The sequence below is a fragment of the Dufourea novaeangliae genome, unplaced genomic scaffold (genome assembly GCF_001272555.1).
Source record: "Dufourea novaeangliae isolate 0120121106 unplaced genomic scaffold, ASM127255v1 scaffold125, whole genome shotgun sequence".
In the NCBI taxonomy this organism is placed as follows: Eukaryota; Metazoa; Arthropoda; class Insecta; order Hymenoptera; family Halictidae; genus Dufourea; species Dufourea novaeangliae.
Genome location: NW_015374020.1, coordinates 3,383,941 through 3,411,533, shown reverse-complemented (window position 1 = coordinate 3,411,533; position 27,593 = coordinate 3,383,941). Strand labels below are relative to the sequence as shown.

Genomic DNA, 27,593 nt, shown 5'->3' with positions numbered 1-27,593 from the left:
CACAAATCATACGAATTACGATCATTCCTCACTCCTATTAAATTAATCATATTTGTGACATTACTAGTAAGTATTCTCATTCATTTGGTTCTGTCTCAGTTTCACGGAACAATTATCAATCACCATCAGTTATCCCAAATAATTGCGTCCTTGTGAAATAATCTTACCCCATAATTTAGTGGGAAGGAATTGGTTCTGTCCAGTTGTTCCAGGTGTCTGATCCTCTCAGTGAGCCAGCTGAATAACGCATCGTATTCCTGCTGCACAGCTGCGAAAGAGTCCGCTGCTGAGGATCCTGGTTCCGGGTATTTGTGTAGAAATTGAGCGACGTACGTCATGATCGACTTCTCGTCGGGTTGAGGAACGTCAACGTCCTCTGGGTCGAGGAGTCTCGCGATGCCTAGCTCCAATTCGGCGACTTGGAAGGCTGTCTCCAGGCGAGCCCTGTTCGAGGCCTCTCTCATGGCAGCGATGTTCACCAGATTGTGCTTGATAGCGTCGATGATGGCCAGAAACGCGTTTCCATCGCGCCAGCTCTCGCCGAAGTCGCGAACTTGGATGCCTATATCCCTGAAGAATCAAAATTAGGGTTATACATCCATTCGTCTGATTCCACTTAGGCCATACAATAAATCCTCGATGAGTGTTCGAAGGCTCCTCGGCACTAAGCATTAAATATTTCATAAATTAATGGCCATATGCGACCGAAACAAATATTGGCTTCAGAATCCCAAGCTCTATCACTGTGCTAAATTTTATTAAAAAGCCAGCGTTACATCTGTGAACCTCTCCTTGTCAGTGTCGAGGAGACTTCCAACACTCATCTAGGATTTACTGTACATGGCTTTACTGTACTCATCTTCAGATCTATCGGTCAAATTTAGTATTTGGAAATCTGGACCACCCGATTTTCAGCCACAAGTTTCTTTGAAGTCATAGTTGAAATGGGATTTTTCCAATAATTGTCTTTTAATACTAACTTGGGCAAAGCGTTGGTGACCCATTGAAGCAAAGTCTTCCTCGCCCCCTGTTTCCATTTCTCGCTGCTGATGCGTTTCCTCTCGCTGGCCGCCGAGCCCTGAGTGCTGAGACTCTCCAGGCTGCTCTGGCTGCCCCACGTGTGACCGAGATACTCCAAAGCTCTGGTGTTCTCCTCGATCTAGAAAAACAGCCGATCAGCCGATCACGAACTAGACACCGTCGGACGATGAGAATCCACGGCCAAAAAGGGGTCTAGCGTGCGTATACTGGGTGTGTCGCATAAGATCATGCAGGTGTGAATGCTCTATCTGTCCTCTGTGCACAGAGACTTTCTCTACAGCTTCTTTGCCCGATCAAGATCGGTACCAGTTAGACGAGAATCTCTTTTTTTTTGTTTTTTTTTTTTTTAAACAGCTACTCACCTTCCTTCGATCCTTCGATCGTAGCTTGTTTATGTGGAATAAACACGGTTAGCAGAATGGAAAGTAATTTACGTCGCTCTTAACGAGGACTAATCGCGTTTTTGGAGTTTATAGAATATGGATAATTAATCTCACGGTTACTTTTCGATTCATCAAGATCGAATAGAATATTTCGAACAGGGGATTTACGATGGTACGAGGTAACATGTAGTAGAATGAATTCGATAAAAAAAAATCATCGACGTGCGAGGCGAATTAATCCTCGCTGTAAACGATTGCAGTGCTACCGGCGTATAATCGTAACACGTTTATGTAATTCGACGTTATACGTGGCACGAGCGTCGGATTTAAGCAACTACCGCATTCTAGTTGGTAAGAGTGCTTTCTGCGTATACAGCCTCGACGGTATTAGTATGAACGGAATCATGTTTACCTGGAAGTATAGGATGATGGTCCATATCAGGCCTAGCACCACTGGCGGTCGTCCGTCGACTAAGTCCGACGAGTTTATGTTCACTAGTTTAATCTGTAAGAAAATCGTATGAAATATGATCATCAGAAATGTCTGTGTAATCATTAGACTGCGGAAGTTTATGCAGATTCACAATTTTAGGTGCGAATATTTAAAAACTAATAACACATAAATAATATTAAACTTTATTGAAATCTTTGTTTTATTGTATTTTCCAAGTTAAGAAATGCTATAAATGTATAAACATCCGCAGTCTAGTAATCAACCATCGATAAATTCGTAGGGAAACATTCAAGCACAAAGGTCTTTGAGGAACGTTCCATTGGGGCTTAATTTTTTTAGAGTACACTGTCAACCGACACTAGTGTACTTGACTCTACAGTTCATGAAAGATTCAAACGTTACGTTGTAACAATTGACTTACAGTTATTAGCAAACCAACTGCTTCAACATCACTCTAATTTCGACTTTAATTATCAAAGGGAAACGTGAGTTCGAAATGGTCTTCCAAATGTATTACTGTTCACCTTTTTGCTCTGCAAGAACTGTAGGGCGGTGTTGGCGTTGCTGAGAAAATGCGGTCTCTTCAAGTTACGGCCCCGTTCCAACGGCTGCGAACAGAAACGCATTACTACGCCGTCCGAGGAAAGCATTCTATCGATCAGGATTATACGGTTCGCAGCTGCTATACGGACTCACCAGTTTCTCGCCGGATAACACTTCGAGCAACGCGAGTAGGCGGGTGCCGTCTTTAAGGTCCTCGATCAGATCCTCCACGCGTAGCGGCGGGATTCGCTGAAAATAAAATGTCGTTATGGAAACGCGGTTTAACAAGACTGAAATCCTTCTGGCAGATCCGTTCAGTATCCTTGCGACTCTACCGCATTATATAAACGTTAGAAACAATTGGAAATGATTTTTTCACAGTACGATAACGAATCGTTGAAATAATCCAACAACTTTTATCTTTGTTTTATAATCTTGTAATCTCATTTCCCATCCTGTATATCTAGACCAAAGGGCTTATTGTCTGTTAAATAAATAGATAATAATAATCACTTTTATAGCGACACTTCGATTATACAGAGCGTCCCACATAAAACCGGCTAGAAATATCGCAATATATTTTGTAATGGTTCGTGAATGAAATGAAGTTTTGAAAGATCGCCATTTTTCAAATTTTACTTAACCAGTCAGTGGGGGGCTGGTTTTGTGTGGGATGCTCTGTAGATCAGACAAGTAATGAAGCGAACAATTATTATAAATTTTAATGACCTATTGTCTGACTTTACAGTTATTCAATGCATTCACTCAGGAATGTATCGTAGATTATATCGTACCGTGTATTTAATAAAGGCATGGTATTTAGTAGAAACAAATGAAGAGTATCTATTTTAAAGGATGATGTACTAGGGAGCTTATAATATAGAATTGGTTTAGTCGGTGTACCAACGAGCAAAGTCCAATTTATTTATCGCTAAAGACAAATCCAGAAAGGTTTATTTTAAGCCACGGCGGGCAAGAATATCAAGAATACCCGCCGCAAAAGAAGATGAAGTCAGCGTGACAGGTTGGCATCGGGTTACATCGGAAGATCACCGGCGTGGTTTATGCAGATGCAGTTTTTAAAATTCAGACGAGCATCCCCGCATTACGTGCCACCAAATACGAGAGGGTTCGCACATGGTTGAAAGTAAGCAACGAGAGACGATCGTTTGAGACGCGTGATCCTCTGAGAATGTAAACGCTGCTCCAGACGGGACAATCGAAGCGACGGGATTGGCTTTCGGGATATAATCACGCGTTCTCTATCTTTAGAATCATTGACTATCACATCTGTCGGAAAGTTCTGTCACGTAATAATTTATTATTAAGAAATCCACAGACATACATTACAGAAAAATGTTAGGTGATTCAGGGAAAGCGATTCTGAAAATCTGCTGGAACGCGTCTGTCCATAGCATTCTGTTTCTACTTATTACCGCCATGAATGCATACACTTGGTAGCAGCTTGACTGCCACAGTGAAAAGGGCAGTACGTAGCCAGACACATTTTACCTCGTTTTTTAGGTAATAAATCATGGAAAATATATGCGTTTAGTTAATAAAGGTTGTTCATCTTTCTTTAAATTATATTGCAATATTAATTTTACGAAGACATTTTGTAACGGTATTTAATAATATTCCTAACAATTAATTTAAAGACATTTCATACGTTATGGAACTAATTTAAATTCTCCAATCTATCCGTAAAAATTAACATTATATCTCTAATTAAAATATCGACATTTTTCTTTCATGAAAACCAAAAACTGTTACTTTCAATCCCGGTATCCCCAGTTCGATGCTTTTGCGGAACACTGTACGCGTCGTGCCTACGTCAGCCGTCAATCACCGTCAGAATCTCGTCGGAAGATGCTCGAAGTCTCGAATTTCTCGAAGGATCCTCTCGTGGCCGAGAATTTCTCTGCCACGAACCCGGATCGCTGGTCGAACGGGACAAGGGTTGAACGCAATGTCGTGACGTTCTCTTCGGGTTCCATGCATGTCGCGAGGAAGTGGAGCGGGATTTCTAATTCAAGTTTCGAAGTAACCGGAAGTGCGGAAGTAGGGGAGAGAGTACCAGTATCGAGACCCGTGGAGCCAGGCACGAGTTATCCGAGAACGAACTTCTGATATTCGTGATGCGGAGTAATTTCAGCGATGGCTTATTATACAGCGGGGAACCGTCGGAAAAAGGTAACGACGTTTCACGTGTTGTGTTGACAGGAAAATTGTTTGTTGACAGGGGCCAGGTGACTTCCGTCTGGAGATGAACGAATAAGGGAATCGATAGAGGAAATGACAATTCGGTGCTTCTGGTGGATCGTGTGTCACCGAGGTCATGGAAAATATGTTAATAATAAGTTTTATCTAGAACACTTGACTTACCTTCGAGAGGTAGGAGTTGATCCAATTGACGAAAGTCTTTTTTTGTACGCGTTCTTGTTCATCTGCAACAAAAAGAACATCCTGTTTGTGAGAGTTCGCGGACAGGTTACTAGACTGCGAATGTTTATGCATTCGTAATGTCTTCTAACTTGGAAAATGTAATAAAATAATCGTTTTTATAATATCATCGAAACGTGCCAAACCCCAAGGTCGCCATGTCGGATGGCTTAAACATGTTCTAACCTCGCGGTGTCTTCGAAGATAAATCGTAAAATATTATGCGCGATTACGTAAACGAATTATGCCCTTTCACTCGAAATGCAAAATACATTCTGCTGTCAAAATAAGTCTTCTTTATCCAGTCGGAGCCGATGACGTAGTTGACATCTTCTGCTGTGGATGTTGAAAATTTATGAATGGTAATCGATCCCTGGGGCTATTTGACGAAGAAGTTTAACAAATTTGATAGAGAAACGTAAAAGTCACTGCAACTTTGTATACTTTAAGCTTTCATAAAAAACTTACAAAGGTTCCCTAAACCTTAATAAATACCATTATTTCATATGTAACCTGAAGGGAACCTGGAGTTATTCGATTCCACTTTCAGCAAAATTGGTCCACAAAAATATATATATATATATTTGTATAAGCATTCGTCATCCAGTGACGACTCATCTGAATAGAAAATAAAAATAAAAAAATGATTATTCCTAGAAATAAGGAATCTCGTAAATCGAATCGTTCGTAGTGTTGGCGATCCGATCAATATTCACGAGTTTGTCGAATCTAATAATAATCCTGACACAGCTACCCGGTGACATTGATAACGAAGATCAAGAAAAACGGAGCCGCCGTGTGTGCTTACATGATAGCGCATGTAGCCGGTCGAGTAAACGATTCAGTCTTGACTTACATTACGTCATCGTCAATTGCGTAGTCCCTCGCGATCGCGACGTTCCGTGAACCGTGAACGGTGTCAGAGACGACGCTCCCGTTTGCGTCGGTGACGGTCGAAGCAATACGGAAAGTTTGCCAAACCGCCCGAGCGAAAGTATCCGTCGATTCAACCACGTTCGAGACTTTCGAGCGCATGAAACATTCTTCGGTTCGGCAACGGTTTAGTATTAATGCATCACGCTGCGCCGGTGATGGCTGGAAACCAGTTTCTCGCATTGTAAAGTTAGCCATTAAACCGATTTTATTGGCAGTAAACCGGTAATGTTACGTGGACCTTTGAAATATCCTTTGGACGCACAGTACGCCTACGACAGACTTTTATTGTATTCACGAAGAAAGACCATCTGTGTGAGTTCAGGCCCCACTGATGTCGTCGATATCTCATCGTCGGCAGCTAGGAGACTGATCATCGAGAAATATATTGTTTTACTTCGTCTTGGTGTTGTACAAGGGAAACGAATTTGTGGAAATTACTCATTTAAAATTATTTCATTTAACAACTTGTGCTGACCATTGATCCTCCGACACTACACAGTGTGAATTTCCACTAGCCAAATATTGTTTCGTATGTAACTTTCCATCTGGATAGCATAACGGTATCAATTTTTTATAGGTAAAGAATTATTTCTCAATTTTGAAATTATTATTACTGAAAAATATGTTATTGCAATGTGAAAGTGCTGAAGTTTATTCAGAGAGTTTTATAAATTTCTTTTTCTTTCCTTTTTACTTTTTATACGAAATCTATTTTTAGTTATTTTATTAATTTGTATATTCTCAAGAGTTTGTCGTCTTTATCGAGCCCATAATAGATGTACGTTTATCGTTAGTAATTCTAGTGGTAATGGCGTGTATAATGCAACCGTATTATGACTAAACAGCAACTTGTCAACCTCAATCAATACTTTCACTAGACAAAGAAGAAACTGTATGTGTTAAGCATAATTAAATCCAACTATCTCCTTATCTTTTAATCCATATCCGATGAATATGCATACGAATACGAAACTTCCCATGTAATTTCTCGAATTCTTCAGTTTCATCGTCCACAAGAAAGTCGTTAACCGTTCCTCGGAGTTCCTCGCGGTTCTCAGTTGAAAAATTAACAAAGTCGGCACCGTAATTTATGCACCCCAGTTCCTCCGTCCGAAAAAAATACTACGTCGTACCGTAATTACGTGGCCCCTCGCGAAAAAGCGACCACGATATCCAACTGTATCGTCTCGATCTCCTCCAGCGAAGTGGATTATAAATTGCGGTTTATGGGTTGCGATGGCGTGTATTTCGGCAAACGATCTCGATGGTTCGGACCGATAAAAGCGAGAGGAAAAATTGCGAGACCCAGCGGGTCAATTAAAAGCTTGCGTCGGCGATGTGCATACGGGACGACGAGGGGCCGTGTGCACGCGTGTACGCGTTCTGTCGACGCGCACGTGATTCGAATGCGTGTCTGGGTTGTCGCACGGGGTGCTAGACGGCCGACACGTTTCGATGTAGATTCTCCACTGTTGCTCGACGACGAGAAGAACAGAGAGTTCAGGATGTCTGTCGCGAGCACAATAGACGGGAATTTATGGTAATTTTCTGCGGTCGCCATTTTGGAGAACCGTGATGCGTCAAGGAAACGATACACGGAACGCAGATGTGATTGCAATTTTGTGTACTTTAAGATTTTATAAAAAATTGAACCTTAGTGAATATCATTATTTCATTTGGAAATTGGAATTATAATCATTACAGTGAAGGATGTAGTTCCGAACACAAATGGAAGAGTCCAAATCTCTGTTCCGATTATTTATCGAGTGTGCATTTAGGATCGTAAGATTGATATGCGCCGCGAAGAAATGCACGTGTAATAAGCCGTGAAATTACACGTTCCAGACGAAGGATGTAATTTAGTTGTCTGTCTTGATCGTTAGACGATCAGAGAATCGGGCAAAAAACTCGACAGGGCGGTGAACAAAACGTCGCCGATTCGTAGATCATCGGAACGGTGTGAAAGAAAAAAGGAAAGGTAATATCAAGGTATGAGCTCATTAACGTGTACGTGCCGCTTAATGACTAATAAAAGTAACAAATATATTTAGTTGATTTAATGGTAGTGTAATGGGATGGTGGTGTCTCACATGTTGAAAGACCGGCAATAAATTTGGATGAAATATAGGTAGCTGGTGTATCGATACGGTTAAGTATGATATTCACGGAAGAATGTGCAGTTCGCGTGTGTAGCTGAAATGGCGAGTTCCAAGATGGAGAGCACGGTAGTCGTTAATCTTTTTGTATTTTAAATTAGGTTGTTTGTAGCTTTCATGTTATTATGTTTTTATAGCGTCCCTTGACTTGCAGAACGTATAAAAATAAAGATTCTACAAAAATTTAATAGTATTTACGTATTATTATTAACATATTAAAACCTGGAATGCATGAAATAAACTTCTGACCAATTTTGTTTTTCATGTATTAGTATACAAAATTTCAATTTTTCATAAACATCCGCAGTCTACTTATAACGAATACGAATATAAAAATTCAATAAGAACATACATAGATTATTATAATTAACGAATCAAGATCTTATTACACGCATTCGCGACTCCGTATAAGAAATGGCGCCGTATCAGGTTGAATTAATGTGCACGAGGAAAAAACCGCAATTAGAGGGAACAATTCGCGCAACTGTTGATCACCGTGCGAGTCGTTACTTAACACCCGTGAAGTCAGCCTCGCATAATAGTTATCCACGCGCACGACGGAAGCGTGGAAGCAGCTTTCCCCAATTTTTTCTTTTTTCAAACCGATCGTTACCGACATTTAAAATTATCCTGGCTTTCTTCCCTCCTACTCCCCCACTCTACTTTTCGTTTTCCCTCGAAAAAGTGGCGCACGCATAAGGCGGACGCGCGTATAAATTCGTATTTTTAGCGCTTTCGTCTCTGAGCCGCGCGATGTCGAAAGCTGAACCTGCGTGGAGGAAGAGGCGTTCGTTGAAGTGGGACAAATTCTCGTGGATGAGCTCATATACGCTCGATACCCGTCTTTCGACCGAAACTTGATTTTTCTTTCCTAGATTACATATACTTTCCCCTTTTTTCATTTGAACACAGATGAAACGACGAATGATTATTCAAAGGCTCCTGCGATTTAATCAGACTATATAGTATCAGGATAGAAATCGTAGCCATCGCGTATTCATCGTTTGTCAAGGGTATTGAATTCATCCGTGCCGGTGAAGCGATACCCGTGACGAATCTACGATTTCCTTTAGTTCATCAACCGTGTGTGTCTCGGCGCGTTTTTATTAGGCCGCGTTACACCCTATATTTACGCGTCGCTGTGTTTAGCTCCAATCCCAAGTAGACGTGACGTTCGTTTCTTTCTCGTTTCTGAAGATCAAGTGAGCGTTCGTTCGTGCTCGGGGGCTTTACGAGATCAGTTTTAGCTCTTCACCGTGAATGCCCCATAATTTATGGCGTAGCACGATTTAATTGTCGCGGTCAGAAACGACACTCCGAGATTAAGTGCAGGGATCTTAATTTCAGAAACGGGGTAAAAAAAATGTTGTCACGAGACGAAGTTCTCTTTTAATCAACTCGAAGGCTGATTTTAGTTTTTGTCAGATCGGCGACGGTGATCTACAGACATTCAATAAAACGAATCTCGTATGCTTTGTGATAAGAAAATGCAACCTTGACATTCGTCTCGCGATAAGGGACTTGATTTATTGAACAAAGTGAAACCATTCGTGACCGAAATGCAACGTAACGGTAATGTGTATACAACGTAAACGTAACGAGATATTTTAATGAATTCGTACGGCTTACAGATCGATTGTACTTTCAGCTGTGTACTTTATGTAGTGTACTAGCCTTGGATAGAAAGTTGATAAGCAGACTGTGGATTTTACTGATTTATATAATGTTAGAAATTATCTAATCAAAATTTGAGTAATGTTCCACGAGATTTTTATTTAACTTGGAATCCAATAAAACGTTTCATAGAGTGAAAAAAATGTTCGTTCCATTCCAGTTTATATGAAAATTGTATGAAAAATCGCTGTATATCGACAAAAAATATGCCGTGCACTTAAGAGACCGCTAATCGATGCATAGAGAGCAAGTTTTTGCGTGCGACAGGTCGCCAGGTAGGCGTCAATAGATGCGTTCACCTTTATATTTCTTCCAATGAGATCACTGGCGATTGAAAAAGACACGCTCCTAGCCAAGGTGAAGTGTACATTTAGCGATTCTTAACTTCTGTTTTTAGCGATGATACCGGTTTTGAAATAGCCCCGTCGGAGCTTTCAGCAACAAGTTTACACAACGTGATAATAATGTTCTCTGCAATGACTTTCCTAAAGGGCTCCGCCGTTCGTAAGAACGTAATGCCAAGCAGCTCCAATTATCGAGTGCAACTGCACGCCATTTGCCATGCATGCAGCTACATACACACGACGCCCCCTCCACCCCGTGGTCGTTCGAGGGGCCAAGTTTTAAGGGTTTGAAAACAGGTATATTCCAGTGATGTTTGTGTTCGTTCGCGTTAATTCCAACGGTGATTCTCACCATCCATCATATTATTTACATTAATAAACTGATCTAATTGGAATCTGTACAGAAGTGGTAGAAGTAAGCATCCAAAATCTATTTTATAATTATTTATGTGTATTTTTGTACTGAAATCAATCAGTATTATTATTAAAGAGCTTGAGGTTTAAATATCATATTTCTAAATATACTGAAAAACTACGCGCAAGGTTCGAGAAATGACACAAGTCCCATCGATGGGTAAGAATATCGACAGTTTCTCTACTTCGATACCAACAACAGCAACGTATCGCACTAATTAGTACTTTTTATATTTTTGTCAATAATATGTCAACCTAGTTGACATTAAAATCTGTCACCGTTTATTTACTGAAAACGTAGCCACAATCTTCCAGAAATGAAACGGTACCCATTGATGTCTCGAATCGCGGTCGTTACGGATCACTCTCCATTAAAAACGACTGACCGTGTGTTTGCACGCGTGATTGTTTGTTAATTACTTCCTAATGAGCCGTGCCGAGAGGGATGAGGTAAGGATCGCATGTCCGCGGGTCGGTGGCGCGTTCTGCTTGTCAAGCAAATTGGAGAAATCGGGTGGCGTGCTGCATGGGCCGACACCGCGTGCAGAAATCCCTAAACGATCGTCGCGACCGCTTTCCGTGATTACGCTCCCAGGACGAAATCATCGTTTCGTTTGTCCTCGGATCCAAAGACCATAAACCATACGTCGGTTACGCGAGAGCCGATCGAGGTCGCGAATTGGAATCTCATCTATCGCGAGGCTGAGGACGCGTCTTCGAATGGATTTTCGCGGCAACCGTTCTCGATCCGAGAGTTTCTTGGAACGAGAAATCGACCTAAGTCGTGGCTATAAATAGCATATATGAGGATTTCTAAATATAGATCCGGGCGTGTTTATTGTAAACAGGCAATTCATGGCGGTTCGACGTGAATAGCACTCGTGAATCTGCGAACGAAGTCACCTGTCTGCGACAGGAGGGCCGCTTCTGGTATTGCGAAATCGGGCACGAGCGGTCTGCGGTTGAGAGAGAGAAAGATGGATCGTTATGTAAGACTGGAATGATAAATGTCTTGGATTCGTTGGAATTCTGTGAATATTTCTGAATATGGAAGGGAACAGGGGAAATGATTTAAGTTTTAAGTTTTCTTTGGGTCCTCTGGGTGAAAATCTCGGGTTTGTTTACAAATTATTTTCAGCCTTGTAACACTTTCGAGAGAAGTACACGGCTGATTTGGTCGGGGATGACAGTTGTCAATTGTCTGTGGATATAGATATCAAAGTTATAGTGAAATATAGAATAACGTAAATCAACTTAACGTACCAAAGAATATGTCTCAGCTCTTACCACGATTAATCGAATGGTACAAATATTGATTCAGTAATCAGTTTCAACGTTTCTGAAAGGGAATATATGTAAAATGTTTATTTAGTGCATTTGAAAATTAATATGCATATATAAATATATTTATATTTTTGCAAAAGACCATTTTGACGCTGTGGGAAAACTTTTTGAAATGGGCGTGGCAGTGAACGTGTCGAATCCGTGGACATTTTCATCGACGCCACACCAGGCATAAAAAACGCCTAATAAAAGCTCGATCGAAGATTTACCGTCCACGTTATTCGCAGTTTCTCCATCTCCGAGGGTGAAACGCGGTCGATTACACGCCTCGGGAAATAGACAATCACTTGATGCAAAGTGCTCGGTCTACGTCTGGTAACCGGGTACTCCATTCAATTTCCAAGACGTTGCAGAACTGTCCGTCGACCATAATTGCAGGCCCTTTCTGAACGGGAACACACCTGCACGCAACTTGTGCGCGCAAAAATGGCGCAGATTGTGCGAGCTCGACGGTTCATGCTCGTTACAGAACTATTAAATTTTAATTGTAATGTATCACAATCTGCTCGCAATTCTTCGACAAATTATAGGGAAACTGAAAGTATAATAATCGTCTTAGCAGTCTATTCAAGAAAACTCGTAAAGATTGAATTTTAAAGAAGCTCGATCAGCAGAAATCGATCTTGAAAACATTTTATGTGATGTCGACCAAGCCAGGAGAGACGCTTCGGGTATGGTTATTAAACACCTGCACGGCCTTCGATTCGAAAGAATGAAATCGGATTACCCGGAAGCGAAGCCTGCGTCGATACAGACTGCGTCGATACAGCCAGCCGGATCGAATTTGTCTTTCGTTCGCGATTAATACCCGCGTAATACGAACAAGGTGTGTCGCGGGGAGATTATCGATCGATCCAATTGGATTTCGCTGATTAATGAAAGACAGATGCGTAGTAGGGTGTACTGTAACTCGCGATACTCTAGTTACAAACGGTCAAAATAAGTGGTTACAGCCAGTAATGGTCACATACTGATAAGTGGATACAACCAGTGATGGACAGACACTAACGCCGAACGACATTGACAATCAGGAACGTGTACACACAATATATTTTCTTCCTGGATATATTTAAAAACTAAATGTCGTAGGAAAATATTTTTTGGTGTATTTATTGACTTAATAATTTACGTAGAGTTGTATCAGTTCGTTGATACTTCGTATATTTGAGTCGACGCGTGGAAAGCGAGATAGAAGCCAGATCAGTGTCAAGGAGAAGACGACAGAAACGGACGGTATTATTGATAATGATGGGCGACTGCTGGTAATACTCGAATCGATGTCTTTCTATATTATATTACTATCTACGACGTTCCAAAAAATAATGTACAAAATTCTTTCGTTAATCTTAACTCGTATTGCACTTGTTATGAGAGAGATCATACAATAACACAAGTTATCTATTGGTAATATTGAATCTCTTGACTCCCACTGTGACATTACAGTGTACTAAATTCTGTTCAACACAGATAGGTATAGAACTAACGAACTCTGAATGGCCTTTGACTCGTGTTATCGCTGAACTCCGTGTAGACCTCAAAGAGACATTTCAACGTTGACAAATCAAGGAGCCCATTGAATAAAAATTCCTTTTGCCTTGAAATAACAGTGGTCCTCTCTAATCAGAATAATCTACGAAATAAAAAATATTAAAATCTAGCATCGTTTACCTAGAATCTTGACCTTTACACGACTCTCGATGCAAATTCCCCTGTTTCCTATTTGCACATACTGTTTTATGATAATGAAGAAGGCAAGAGTCGTTTAGGTGACGAGCATGAGAGGACCAAGTGGATACGGCCTGGAAAGAGACGGAAAGTGAAAGGAGTGTCTGAAAGAAGAAAGATGAACTCGTGACGGAAGAAAGAGACGCACGAAGTCGAAACGAATGGTCGACGAAGAAGAAAAAAAAACTCGTGGAATTGACGGCGGTGAGACGAGGAAGGACTGAGTGAAAAGGTTCCAGAGAAGGCGAGCACGGTTGGAGTATAGCCTTGAACTGACGCCGAATAACGTCATCGTTTACTATTAGTACGTGTTACCACATTACGCTTTATACAAGACACACCGGCCACGTTCGATTGTGTCAGGCACTCTAACTATACGCTCGACACGAACATTTCCGTGAAATTTCTGTTCAGACGATGAACAAGTTTTTGTAAATGGAGTGTAGCTATCGTGACCCTCGAGTCCATCGAATTTTATTAATTTTTGGGATCGATCGTGAACGCCATAGCCTTTCCTAATTTCAACGTAATATTACTGTTCATAACTTTTAAATTACTACGTTCATTCACGTCTCCATATATCCAGTTCTGTCTATCCAATTCCAGACTTACAACGTCAAATGATCGTTGAAATATACTATTTAATTGAAAAATGGCGGTCATCTGAAATTCTACTATTAAGTATTCTTGGCTGCAGAAATACGAATTTAGTATCTGACTAAATTTTTCATAGTCACAGTTTTTTGTAGTGAGCTCAAATTAATTCGCCTCACGTTCCCAGAGATCGTTTATCTGCGAGACTACCGCTGATGTAACGCGTCCCTTTTAAAACGCGGTCGACCGAACGACACCTGATGATTTTCAACAAAACACCGTAGTGGCACTGCTTGCGTTGGATGGTCGCGTCGAATTAATGAAATCCAAAGTTGTTCGCATGGTGGCCACCGATGACGCGAACGATTTAATAATCAGGGACTACCGGTGACCTTGACCTCACTCTTGCTTCCACTCTTTCTTAACGTGGCCGTTGTTCGATCTGTCCGTCCGAAGATATCACTCTGTTCCCAGATTCTAATTAAAACTCTCAGGTCGGATAATACAACTGCGCAGTAGGTAATTCTATAAGAAAAAGTAAGTATAAAGAAAGAGTAAATTTTTGTTGTTGGAGCTTTTGCGAGAAAGTTGCATTTGAAAATTCATCTAATACGCATGTACACGTGTTGCCAGTAAGTAGAAACGACCTGCAATGAACAGACAGTCTTCAGCAAATTTTCAAGTTCGATTATCCCGAAAACATCACCCAAGAAAATTTTATTCTTTTTTACTATTTCTTTTTGCAGGGAGAACACATCCTTTCCGGTTGTATCACTCATCCAGAATACCCTATACAAACGACATTTTTAAAATATGTTATAATTCAATAGTTTATATATTATATATTCTACAATGAAAAAATCATTGGATCAGAAATTTCTACAAATATCACAGTTAGCAGTTTCACTATATGTGTTCCTCGTTATATCCACGCCTACGTTTGTTTCCTCTGGATTAATTCCCCCCACCCCTTCCCAGGTGATTATCAACGTGTGAAATCGTAGAATCTGAGAACCAAGGAGTCACTGGGTTTGATATTATGAATTATAAGACGCTCTTGCGGTCGGTGTATCGGGTGACCATTGACGCCGGGCGCAGTCTAGTCGTTCGTACGTCGCTGCGCCTCGTTATCTAGACCCAACCAGGGCTTCGTTTTATTTATTCGCAGGGAATAGATCGACGGTACGTTGCCCCGGTTCATCGTCATTGAGCGATCATCTGCTCGGTACTCGCGGTGTATGGGAACGCGTGCCAAAATGTATCGGCCGGCTCGAACGAAATCCAGGTGCAACTTTGAACTCGCGGTCCCGTGCTAGGATTTAATTTGCAACTTTTTTGATTGCCACGTTTCGTTTCTTTCTTTTATTTCGTGGAGAAGTTGCTTGAACTTGTTTGACAACTTTCGTTCAATTTCAGTGGCTGTCTGTTACGTCTGTCGACTGTACGAAAAAATTGCACATTGATTGCACACTGACTATCTTCCTCATTTTTTGTCGTCGCAAGACATTTGGTATTACAAGTTGCTGTATTCAGCGTAATACCTTTTTCTTAGTTTAGGGTTAATTTTGCGTGAATGTGAAAGAGAAAATGTCGATGCAATAATTCCGTATGTTTAGAGGCAATGTATATAGTAATCGATACTTTTTTCTTTGGATAGAATTTGTGAACTCGTTTCTGGTCGTGTGTACAAGAGTGTAGACGTTTGTTTCAATCTTGTAACCAGATTGCTACTATTTGAATTTCAATTTGATTGCTCCAATTGCAACAGTCACGGTGTCAGCGATAACCATGTCGTGTCGCGAAGAACGTAATGACCATGCTGAATTCGTAAGACGATCTTCAGAGCGCATATGATGCCAATTTGAATGAAGCAACGACCCTACGGGCATTCGCGGTTAATACTCTTCCGTCCAACTTTTCTTCCAATAAAACTGAACGAACACAGCGACACGAGGATGAACTTTCCTGCTGTGTAATTCCCGTTTTGACGCCAATGTACGTCTACTTCTGTATTCTTGACGTTCTTTCTGTTTTACGGTTAATAACAGTTCTACAGCTGGTTTTCACATCGATCACTACGATATTTGTCTCCTCATAACAGTGACTTATTATATTTCTATATTTCTATATCTTTGTATATCTACATCAATATGCAACATTTCTATATTAATTTTTATATCATTCTAATATCATATTAATAAATTTCAAGTATTTTGACTGAAATGAATCGGATAAAAGAATAATACATAAAATTTTGCTACATCCTGCGCAAAGTTTGCCCCTCGACCTACGTCCATATTTAATTAAACGGTCCGTGTGTATTAAATAGCTTCGTCATCCTTGATACTGAAGTCATTCCCCTAAATTGTCCAGAAACCCGACACCCCAATTACTCCGAGCAACCATATCGTCGACGTTCTCTGTCCAGACAACCATTCAATTTCAATTTAACGGAAATAATTCCATCCGAAACGTAATTATTTCGCGCATGACACCGACCGTGGCCCACATATAGCTGCATTCCCAACCGATCTTTCCGGTTTGTCCCACGTGAAACACGGTCGAGCGTGGGCAACGGGATTATCGAGCGGGGACCGCGAATTAACGTAATCAATCAAACACCGCGACAGAACACGTGGTTCCACAGAATCGTTCGTATCGTTCACATTAATCCGTTTTTCCTGGAATTCGACTATAAATTCGGTCCATTCTTCGAAACTTTTTGAATATATCCTCCGTCGGTTTTTTTCTCTCTGTGTTTATGCTACGAGCAGAATCAGCAAACTTACGTCACCCCTTTCTTATCTAATCTCGACAGAATAATCCTCGATCGTGCAATAAAAAAAGAAACCCGACGTCGTTGTGATATACTTGCGAGCGGCACGATACTCACAAACGAAGAAAAGCACGGTCCCCACGGGAGAATTGCTAATATACGTACTTAACAGAGGGGAATAACAATATCGATCGTGAAAAAAGCAGGGTTCTACGACCATGGTGTTTCGTCTGGTTGGGTGGAATGAATTCTTAATGCGACACGAAATTGTGAGAAACGCACGATGGCAGTGAACGGAGAACGTGGTCGTTGGTAACCGGGAATATTTAACCCAATTAAATCCGGTGTAACGTTGTCCTGACGCGTCCTTTTCGCTCTGAATTAGTTTTGGTTAAACTCCAAAAATCGTCGTCATAAAACATGATAATATATTTAATTCAGTGGGTGTTCTGTTTCGAGTAGGTCTCAGATGTTAATACGACAGGAATAAGAAATAAACGAGGAAGATACATTGTTTTTGTAATCGACTGTATGCACTGTTATACAACGCGAGCCAAGACAAATCTTCGCGTATCGAAAGGAACGATGACTTTGCAGGCGGTTTCTGGAATCGAAAATCAGTACGGAGAATGTTGGTACCGTGATTGTTGATTTTAATGGCGTTTCGCGGGGCCCCCTCCCCCTTCATTTGTCAACGTTGAAAAGAGCAAGCGGGACTGATACATCGGATTCGTCCTTTCAGACGGATGAGTAATGAATTGCCTCCGTGTGCGTCGTGGCGTGGCAAATGTGGGTCACCGAGTAATTTTATTTTAATTAAATTTTAAGGTCGTTATGCGTCGTGTTTTGTATCGTGGGGACCATCCGGGGCCCGATGGAGCGTGGAAGATTCATTGCTACTGGGCCCCTTTGTGATTGAAAATTACATGCAAATGACGAATGAGGAAAGGACTAACTCCACTTTATGTAAATGTCTCGATTTAAGTTGTTATTAGAAAATTTTACGAAAATGAAGTCTACGAAATTGTCGATTTTATTTAACTTGTATATATTATATAATGAAGATTCAGGTATTAGAGAGGATCAACAAATTTTCCATTCAAGGTGAAGGGATTCCCAGCTGGCTTCTCATGCAAACGCAGAAACAATGCAAAAATGCAATTAACGACGTATTAATCGCGATGAGTGTCTATACTTGACAAAACAAAAAAATCATAGTTACGTAACGGTGATAATAGCAGGCGCTTCAGTTTTATCAGTATGAATTAGTCACTACGCGGTTTATAAACATTTCATTCACCTCAGTTTACCCTATCCTTATGTCATCGGTACTATTCAAAGTAATGTAAATTGTTTATCGAAATCTTTCAAGATGAGTATTGAATTATTTTTCGATTATAGTAAACCATTTAGTTCAAATGCATCCATCCGTCTAGATTCAAGTATAATTTCCTTCTATTTTTCTAATCCAATACCTACAAGAAGAACAACTACACAACCAATAGAAACCTTGGACCTCGGAAATGAGTGTATTGAACCCAAAATCTGTCTCTACCACGACCTCTAGAATTCAAGCATACCCCGAGTCGCGCCCCCCACCCCCAATACATTTTCCCACCCCCACAACCAACTCCCAGACGTAGAAAAATGTCCAAAAAAAAAACCCAACCAATACCTTTAATCTCAGCGATGTGCGCATCGTATTCGCTCTTACTGCGAACATATTCGATCTTAGCCGAGTTCTGGAAGCTCTGAGTCCTATACTCGGCGTACCACTCGGAGGGCGTTCGATCGTCCGGTCCTAGATGCTGCTGAGGGCTGTTGCCTTCTTCCGATGGGAACCTGGTGAACGACGTTACCGAACTCGATTTACTCCCGTGACTCGGCGCACCATGGCTATGGCTCTGATAGGCCGAGTCCTCAAGGGCGTGTTCCTCACTAGGTGTCCTACTGGGCTCCGTAGGAATTCGATGATGATGATGGTGATGGGACACACCGGTGCTACCAAACTCTCGGACACTTTTTCTCACAGTGATCTTCTCGAACTTCACCACTTTCGCCCCGTTCAACTCGCCCTCCTCCACCAATCTCTCGAAGCTCTCCTCGAACGACGAGTCGCTAGCTCTGGAAGAGGGTCTAGGATTGGTCGGGGACCTGAACTGACCGTGTCGTCTGGCATCGATCTCCTGGAACAGCTCCTCGGAGCTGCCTGCGCGTCCACCGGACCATACCTGCTCGAAGAAGCTGACCCTGTCACGCAGTCGACCGCCACGTGGTGTACCTGGACTGGCAGGGCTTGCCCGGCTACCGCCGGCTGGACTCCCTGCCTTCGGCGGCGTCGACATAACACTCTCAATGTATATCAGCGCACCGTTCTCACGGGCCCCTGTTCCACTGTCTTTCTATCCACCGTTGTTCCTCACGCCTAAAAACATGCCGGTGTACCTACTGTATCCGGCCCCCGGTCGTTTCACGGTCGAGCTACGCTCGTGGACACCTGTTCCCCGCACACCACACCCTACTACGCGCACCGTCACCACCGCCACGCACATCAGCCTTGCTCTCCTCTGGTCTCTGCGAGTTCGTTTCTCGCCGGTTCTGCGGTCGATTTTCAAACAACGAATCAGAAAAACTTGAAACAAGGAAAAATGCTTGAGTATATTGTCACAGTGTTTCGTTTTTTTTTTTTCTTCCTTTTTTTTTTTCACGCTGCTTCACACACTGTGTTAACGGTCGACCAGTGTCCAAGCGACCAAGTGAACCAACGACGTACGCATATCGGCCGTTCTAGCGAGTATGTGGCGATACACACGGGTCTCTACCGCTCACGGAATGCACTCTGGCCGCCGCGCACCACGGCCACCGCCGTCGTCGACGCCGCCGGTTCGATATCGGTGCCTCCCTTCCCGACCTCTCGCCGGTCCCCACCTCGTCTCGCCATGCGGTACCCTCCGTGCCCTCCTGTACCCCTTCCCATTTAGTCTGTACGTTCTCTGCTTGCTGGCGATCCGCATTGCACGATGACGAGGACGAGAACACGATGACGAAGTTGGTGACGACGGAGCCGGCTCTCTCGTCCAGTCCGGCCGGTAGACCGAGGGCGTCGCGACGACGCGTCGTCGTCGTCTAGCCAGGCTGGCCCTCGCTCTGTCTCCCTTCAGCTGATACGCTTCCACGCCCGATCCAACCTTCCTGATGGGAACCACACGCCGGTGGATCGATGAAGTTATCCTGCGTCCTTCTCTTTAGGCTGGTTGAATGTCACTTTGCCCGCGAAACGTTTGAATGCGTATGTCCTTCTCTGGCTAGTGGAGTTGGTGGTTCGAGACCGGAGGATGGTTTGGATTGGGTAGATTTGGGAGTGGTTCGGTGTTAAGAGTTTGGAAGGGTTGGGGGTAGGAATAGTCTGGCGTCTTGGATCGATGAAGTTGTCCTTGTGTCCTCCTTAGGTTGGTTGAATGTCACTTCGGCTGTGAACTGTTTGAATTGATGGTTCATCTGAGCGCAGAGCTTCGTTGGTGAGCCACTAGGTTTCTGATGAGTGGATGCTTCCTCGATTTGAGAAGGTTTGAGAGTGATGCTGGTGCTGGTTGATGATTTCGAGAAAGTTGGACCGAGGAGGTTCTGATGTGTTGGATTCTGGTAGCCCGCAAAGGATAACGTGATTCCTATGTTCTTCAGGATTCGAGGAGTTTTGTGGTAATGCTGAATAGCGCCGAAGATTCTTGGTATATTTTCAGGGCTGCAGTGACCTGGCTTGGCGAACTGTAATTTTGTAGTGAATGCAGAAACTTTCGAGTGTTTGTGTACGGTTGCTGCAGCTCGGATAAGGTCAGTTGAATATCCAAGGTTAGTGGAGCAGGAAGCCACTCCTTAACGTTTGAGTACTCTCAGATTTAAAATGACTCCATACAATTTACAGTTCTTGAAGTATGTTCAATTTATTATGAAAAATATAAACTTTTACTTCAAGGTCGATTCCAAGTCCATCCCCACTTCATCTTTTTTTCAGTCATTTTATTTGACATCTTTATGCATCCTCTGAAGATTATTGATCGGATTCATTAACTTAATTGTCAGACTTCAACGTACATTGACAACAAATTGCCCCGTAATTACATATAATTCAATGACGGAGTTAAATTGTTCCAGCCTTTTCATTTTCAGCTCGATGAGAAAAGATCAATTGTTCGGAATAAGATCCCAAGAGGACGGAACAAATTTTCTCAGGGAAAAAACGAAGGGGACTCTCACGCAGAACTTAATTGTCTCAAGGATGTTAGTAATCTACAGATAAAATCTTCGAGTGAGAGAGAAGAACGTGAAACATGGCTGCGCAAATATTTGAAGATACACGTCCATAACCTAGTGTAACACGTCTGAATATGGCGATCTAGGACAACTTGTTGTGAAGATAACATTCTTCTATTAACTCAATATTATTGCATAGAATATACTGTAACGATAATACAAGTGGACAATTTTTAATTCAATTTAGAATAAAGTTAAAAGATAGAATTGATTCCGAGCAATTCACTAGACTGGTCGTGTTTACAAGATAAAAATAGTTGACGTTGATATAATTTGTGGGACGTTATGAGGACGAATGCGAATTTTATCAGTAACACACCATTCTACGAAACGTTGACGCATATCGATATGTCATCCGTTGCGTAATGCAAATTCATCGTGATAATAGTGAAGTAGTAAATAATACAGTAGAATCGTACTGTGTTGGACGGACAGTTCCACGATCGCGAGTCAATTATCTCTTTAGCACAGCCAAGATTAACAAGGTTCCGTTTTAATTTCAAGCTCCAGTCACGTTAAATTCCATCAGTATTTGTTTAAACGATCAACGATAAAGCATGCACGAACGCGAATTCGTGTTCAAACATTTTCATATCGCACTGAACTTTATATCGTTGTTTCAATTAACAAAAAAATTCAATTTTCAATATAAGTCACGTGAAAAAATTATACATTTTCTAAAGCTCAGAGATTACTCTAAATCTGCAATAATCTCTTCATGGAATGCATATCGGACTTGGCTAATCTTATCAGTGAAAAATAAGTACATGTTTGATAGCAACTGAGCTATAGCAATGCTACTCGATAATTAAATTTCTCCTATGTACAGGTAGTTTAAAGAAAAATTGCCGCAAACGTCTCTACAATAAAATGAAATCAAAAAGTAAACATTTCTCCAAATATTCAACGAAAAACAATCTGATTCGATCTACTTAATTGTTTCAAAAGTAGTTCACGATCTCAAGTTCATTCGAGTTAAAAGCAACAGTACAAACAATTTTAATTCTAGTTAAGGACTTCAACAATGTTATACAACGTCCTTGGATTTAATTGATCGGCTCATCTGTACTGTATGTACTGTAAACAATAACAAATTTCGCAATGTGGCCTTATCTATTGTATGGATGATCTCATCTATCGTACTATTGATCGATCTTTATCGGTTCGTTCGGTTTCATTAACAAAATTGCCAAAGGTGTAAAAATTGCTGAATTCAGATTGGACCTATACGATTTCCTCATCATCCAGTGTACCATGAAATCGACTCATTTGTTAATCGATCGGCCCTCAGGATGGGAGACAGCCGACTTTCGTGCGACCAAGGAGAGAAAAAGTCAATGGCGGCAATCGCGAATGTGCAGGTGCTAGTCACATCTATTTATAAATAGGTGAGCAGTCCTCTTCTATTTCTCTTGCACGGTTCAGCGAATAAGTATGCGAATCGCACACACTCGTGCACGCTATCGATATTCATTGATCCGCGATCGACGCACGCGGAATTTCACGAATCGGGTTTGAGCTTAATCTGCAAGCGAATTGTTTGTTAGTCAACGTTCGCGGTAGGTCAGTTGCCTCGTTTGCGACACTGGTGTACGATAACGTAAACAATCTTGCTAATTGTTGGACACAATGCTCGTCAAAGTCAGTACTCTGATAAGGGAATCTTTTTACCCACATTTTCAATAATTTTGAATACTCTGAAACGAGTTTCTATTATTTATCACGTGTTCTTTCTCTAGTCAATATACTTTTTGATCTATGGACTAATTAAATGTCAATTACGTAAGTATTTCCTAGAAGCATTCTAGTGCAATCGTCGTGCACATAAATTAGCTACACTGTCTGAAACTGTTGGCAGAATATCCTCATTCCTTTGAAGTGGCGATTGTTTAACCCTCGTCTCAAGAAATGATGTATTCTGTTGTGTGTAGATAATTTATTTGAGGTTCTGTGACTTTTATTTTAAAGAATTTGCAAATTTAATTATTAAACTCTTCCTGATATTGATATTTTTTGGTTGTGTACTGTGTCAATTTATCACCGAGGGACAAATTAAGTTGGGAAAATGAAGGATGGATGAGGGTTAAAGCCGGAAAAAAAATGTCGATACATCTGGAGGAATATTCGAAAGTTTACAAATGAAACTCATTATCGTTTCGGAGAATCTCTCCAGATGTTGCTGCACAGACTTACGAATATAAAAGTTGTGCAATAAATGTTTCCGTTTCTGGAGGACGGTGTAGATGGAATAACAAATAATCGAGTCGATCGCATAAATTAACAGTTTCCTGCTAATTATTGCGTTTGCGTGTAAAAGCACACGGTTTACACGTCGGTTTCGAATATAAGAAAATTCAACGTTAGATTGTAAATATACGTGACTGCAACTCGCGTGCGAAAGTCGATTTAAATTACCCTGAAAATTGAATTTCCGAATGAAACGCGTTCCTGAGACGTGGGCGGTATCAATCGGCGTGATTTCTGAATTGGCAGACCGATGTTCCATTGACATCGCGGCTGCCAACGGTATCGTGTAACCGCATCGGTAACATCGGTTTTTGGTTCGCCGAATGTGTATCATTGTCAATGTCCGTTTCGTACCGCACCGAAATAAAGTGTGCCACCCACCGTTCGCTGCCAATGAAAACTAATTTCATTTTAACTACTCACTTTGAAGTTGCTGTATCGTGGCCTGATATTCGGCGAGTTTCTCGTCCACATAATCTTGACTCTGATTAGCTATTATTTCCGCGGTGCTGGGACCGCTGGCTTCCTCTTCTGTCTGCGAATGTTCCAGCGGCACACCGACATATTCGTAATCGCCGGATCGGTAGGTGCCGATCATGTATTCCGGTGGTCCACAGGCCAATGGCGACGATGCTCCACTTTCCGCTGAGCTCTGTCAAAAAAATAATGACGATCAGTGTCCAGCAAAATGCAAATATAATAGCAATTCCTACGTACGAATGTAGAAAATCATTCGTTCATCTTTCTATAAATTTTTATCGATCTTTAAGGTTTTTACAATAAAACACATTCACATTATTTCGATGCACTCTTTTTACATTGTTTAGAAATTTATGTTTACAATAGTTTTGCTGTGAAATGCATAATGAATTGTATCGCTATTAGAAGTTGTGACTGATTAAACATTAATTTCGTATTTATCGGCTCCCGTTAAAAAGTAGTTCGAATTGTCTTTAGTCTAACATCATGTTTCCACAATTTCCTTTATATACTCTGAATCTTCAAACGTATCTCATCTCCCTAATACTTTCGTCGTTCACTACACATCGAAACTACACTCCACATCTGTGAAACCTACTTATCTGTCGCACCTCGCCAAAAAGCAACGCGGATCCTCGGTCATCGCGCTCGTCCGCGTGGACGTTCACCACGTTAACAAACTTATCGCGGTGCATTCACACCTGGCGTGGATCACAGAAACCGGTATAAACGTTCGGACTCCGCTGCGCGGCCTACATTTTATTTAGGTCCGGCGTTTCGACGGCGGCGGTTCCGTGGGCGTCGAAGCTTCGCCGCATTTCACGGAACGAATCCGCGAACCTTTCCACGTGGCGAACGAGATTCACGAGGAACCTTCGCCCCGATCGGGTTCACAGGAGGATCGAGAAACTTCCTGTCGATCGTAAAATTTAACGCGAACACGACGAACAATGGGATCGACGGCTGAGCGTGAGGCGAGGCAAAAGCGTCTCGCCTCCACCGCGAGTTTCGTGACTCGAAAGAATTTCGAGCCTCGAGCAGGAGCTCTCGAGAATACGTCGAGTCTTTCCACGCCTAGTTCAATTTTCAGTGAGTTGACACGTGTTCCATTCCGCGACGAAACCGTTCGACATGCAACACGCTTTGTAAATCATTTCTGACTGAGTCGAGATGTCTATTCATTGATCTTGTCGAATTTAATGGGGAACAGGTTGTGGAGTAGATCGAGTTAGGTGGTGGAGGAATTTGATGGGCATATGATGGAGGATGTCATTGGTGATACTGTTCGTGGTATGTGAGTAGGAGGAAGGAACTACATGTAATTAATCACAAAGTCCTAATATTCGTCGTGCCTTGAATTCTTTAAATTTAGAATACACTTTTAAATACGGAGATAATATATGAAGAACTTGGGAATATACCTTGCATTCTTTAAATTTACACCTTTTTTTATTACTTCATAGTAATATAAGCGTCGTCTATTGAGCTTCAATCAGTCATTTCTACCAATACCTAAATAGATACCTAAAAATCGTTCCACAGCCAAAGTACCGTGGATTAAAGCAGTCGTTCAGAGGACACTCACCTGAGTCGGTATGTAAGGCCTAGGTGTCTGGCTCGTCATTGGCATGGGCGACGGCCATCTGGGTCTGGGGCACTGGATATACCCGCTAGGCGATCCAAAAACCGGCGATATTCCTGGTGAGATCGGCATCCCGATCGGGACCGGGCTCATCGGGTGCATCATTCCGCTGTACGTCAACGGGGACGTAGGATGAGCATGATGAACCGGTGTAGAGGGGCCTCGAGCTCGCTGCGGATGCGGCGAACCCGTTGGACTATAGGGGGACGGTGATCTGAAGTGACCGGGTACACCACCCGGTCTACCAGACCAACCACCCCCTGGCCCGGGTTTTCCATGGGGTTTCGAAGGCGGCTGCGACATCTTTGGCTATTCCGAAGCTTCCCGCGGCGTACTTCGACCAGCTAGCATCGCTGCAAGAGACACGAGGCTCTTGTTGATCAATTTTGCCCCGTTTGTCGTGAACGGATGATTGGATGAAACTTCGAGTTACGTGGATTTCTTATCGGAAGCTACTATTATCTTTGTACACTCAAGAAGACATTGAGACTAAGCGATTATGAAGGGTGGGAAGAAGGTCGCAGCATCTGATCGAAATGAATTTCGCGTATTCTACTCGATGGAAGACCGTGTTTATGCAAAAAGATTTGACTATTATGTCCTCGTATATTGATTTCTACGACACCTCGGTAATTCTTCGGTAGCTAGAACATCTTCCATGCTTAACGAGCTCTGGGTCGTCGAGTGGCAGTGAGTAGGCAGATTAGGATGGGCAATCGTCCAAAAATCTCTCGAAATAGGCGCTTAGATTGTCTGGCTTTCCGCTGACTTGTGCACGTTACCGTGTGAAAAATATGTAATGAACAAATCGACGCGCCGCGTGACATTACACAACCCGAGGAAATGAACATAGAAGCTTCGGAGTTTAATGAAAGGTTTTAGCGACACTTTCGCTATTCCGGAGAACCGTGGGCTGATTGGACAAGTGGCGAAGAAGATGTATACATTGTTTAAACACTCGCGGCGAGTGGTCGCTTGAAATAATTGAAAGGAAACTTCGTCACACGAATCCTCGACGAATATCGACGTGGTCCGTAACTTTCTACTGGCAAAATACATCCAATTCTGGTTTTACACGAACTGCGAGGGGCAAATATGTATATTCGTAGAATAAGAAAATTTCTTTTCTACTAATTGTACGAACAAATACGTATAAATGAATATAAACGTTAGTAATATGTACAGTATAGTATAAAGAACTGTAATAAATTGAGTGAGAATCTAACTGAGAAATTGGAATGATTATTCATTTTTTATAAATAAATAAATCTATGTATAATATAAGAAATGTATAAATACTATCGCCCCTCGAATCAGATTGCTAAGTAGTAAGCTACCAATCCCCACAATTCCGACGAAGATCTAGAACCCAGTAGTATTCCGTTACCTTTTGAACTAATTGCTTTCTCGAGCACCGACTGTCCCCCTCGGATTATTCCGGAATATAAGGAAGTTACTGCGGTGTGGTTAGACGGTTCGAAGGTCTAAAGGTTTTTGGCTGGATATCGAGTGTAGGCCGACTAAATATAGCGACAATTCTATTTCCGAGGGGCACGAGTGGTGCCCACAGACGTGTCCGACACGGCAGGTATATTTGCAACGACTGCGTCAGATATTTCAGAAAGTGACGCGAATATTAACACCTACAATTAGCCTTGCAGTCACATGCGTGCGAACGACTGGGCGTACGATGCGCGGGTGCATGGCGCCATCGTTGCATAGTGTGTGCATAGCCACGCGGTTCCTTCTTTCATTCAAATTTATACTTGACAGCAAAAGGGACCAAAAAATATGAAACTTCGAAAAATAATTGAATTCTACAGAAACACGAATAGTCGTGATCTGTGTCGTCTAACATACGTAGGTCAACGTAACGTATCTTGGGGTAACTTTGGGGGCTAACATAAGAAATAAAAAAAATGGCGCCGTTTAATGTCGATATTTTCTATTTCTAATAAAAAAATGTAACATGTATATTAGTTTCATAATTTTGAAATACCGATTTATGAATCAGGGTGTTGAGGGTTAAGAATGACGGCTTTTGTAAATTGTAAAAATGACGCAAATACGACGGTCCCATGTGTGCT

General features: G+C 41.9%; 1 protein-coding gene across 1 annotated transcript in view; it reads right to left on the bottom strand.

The window, feature by feature from the left end:
* LOC107188973 (nesprin-1-like) overlaps positions 1-19,936 on the bottom strand; it is a 60,721-nt gene extending 40,785 nt beyond the window's left edge. The window contains 7 exon segments of the mRNA XM_015577379.1: positions 168-570; positions 981-1,159; positions 1,837-1,929; positions 2,403-2,486; positions 2,575-2,670; positions 4,807-4,868; positions 18,502-19,936. Of these exon segments, the coding sequence (XP_015432865.1) occupies positions 168-570; positions 981-1,159; positions 1,837-1,929; positions 2,403-2,486; positions 2,575-2,670; positions 4,807-4,868; positions 18,502-19,171 (1,587 nt within the window). The 5' untranslated portion in view covers positions 19,172-19,936.
* Positions 19,937-27,593: the final 7,657 nt, after the last annotated feature.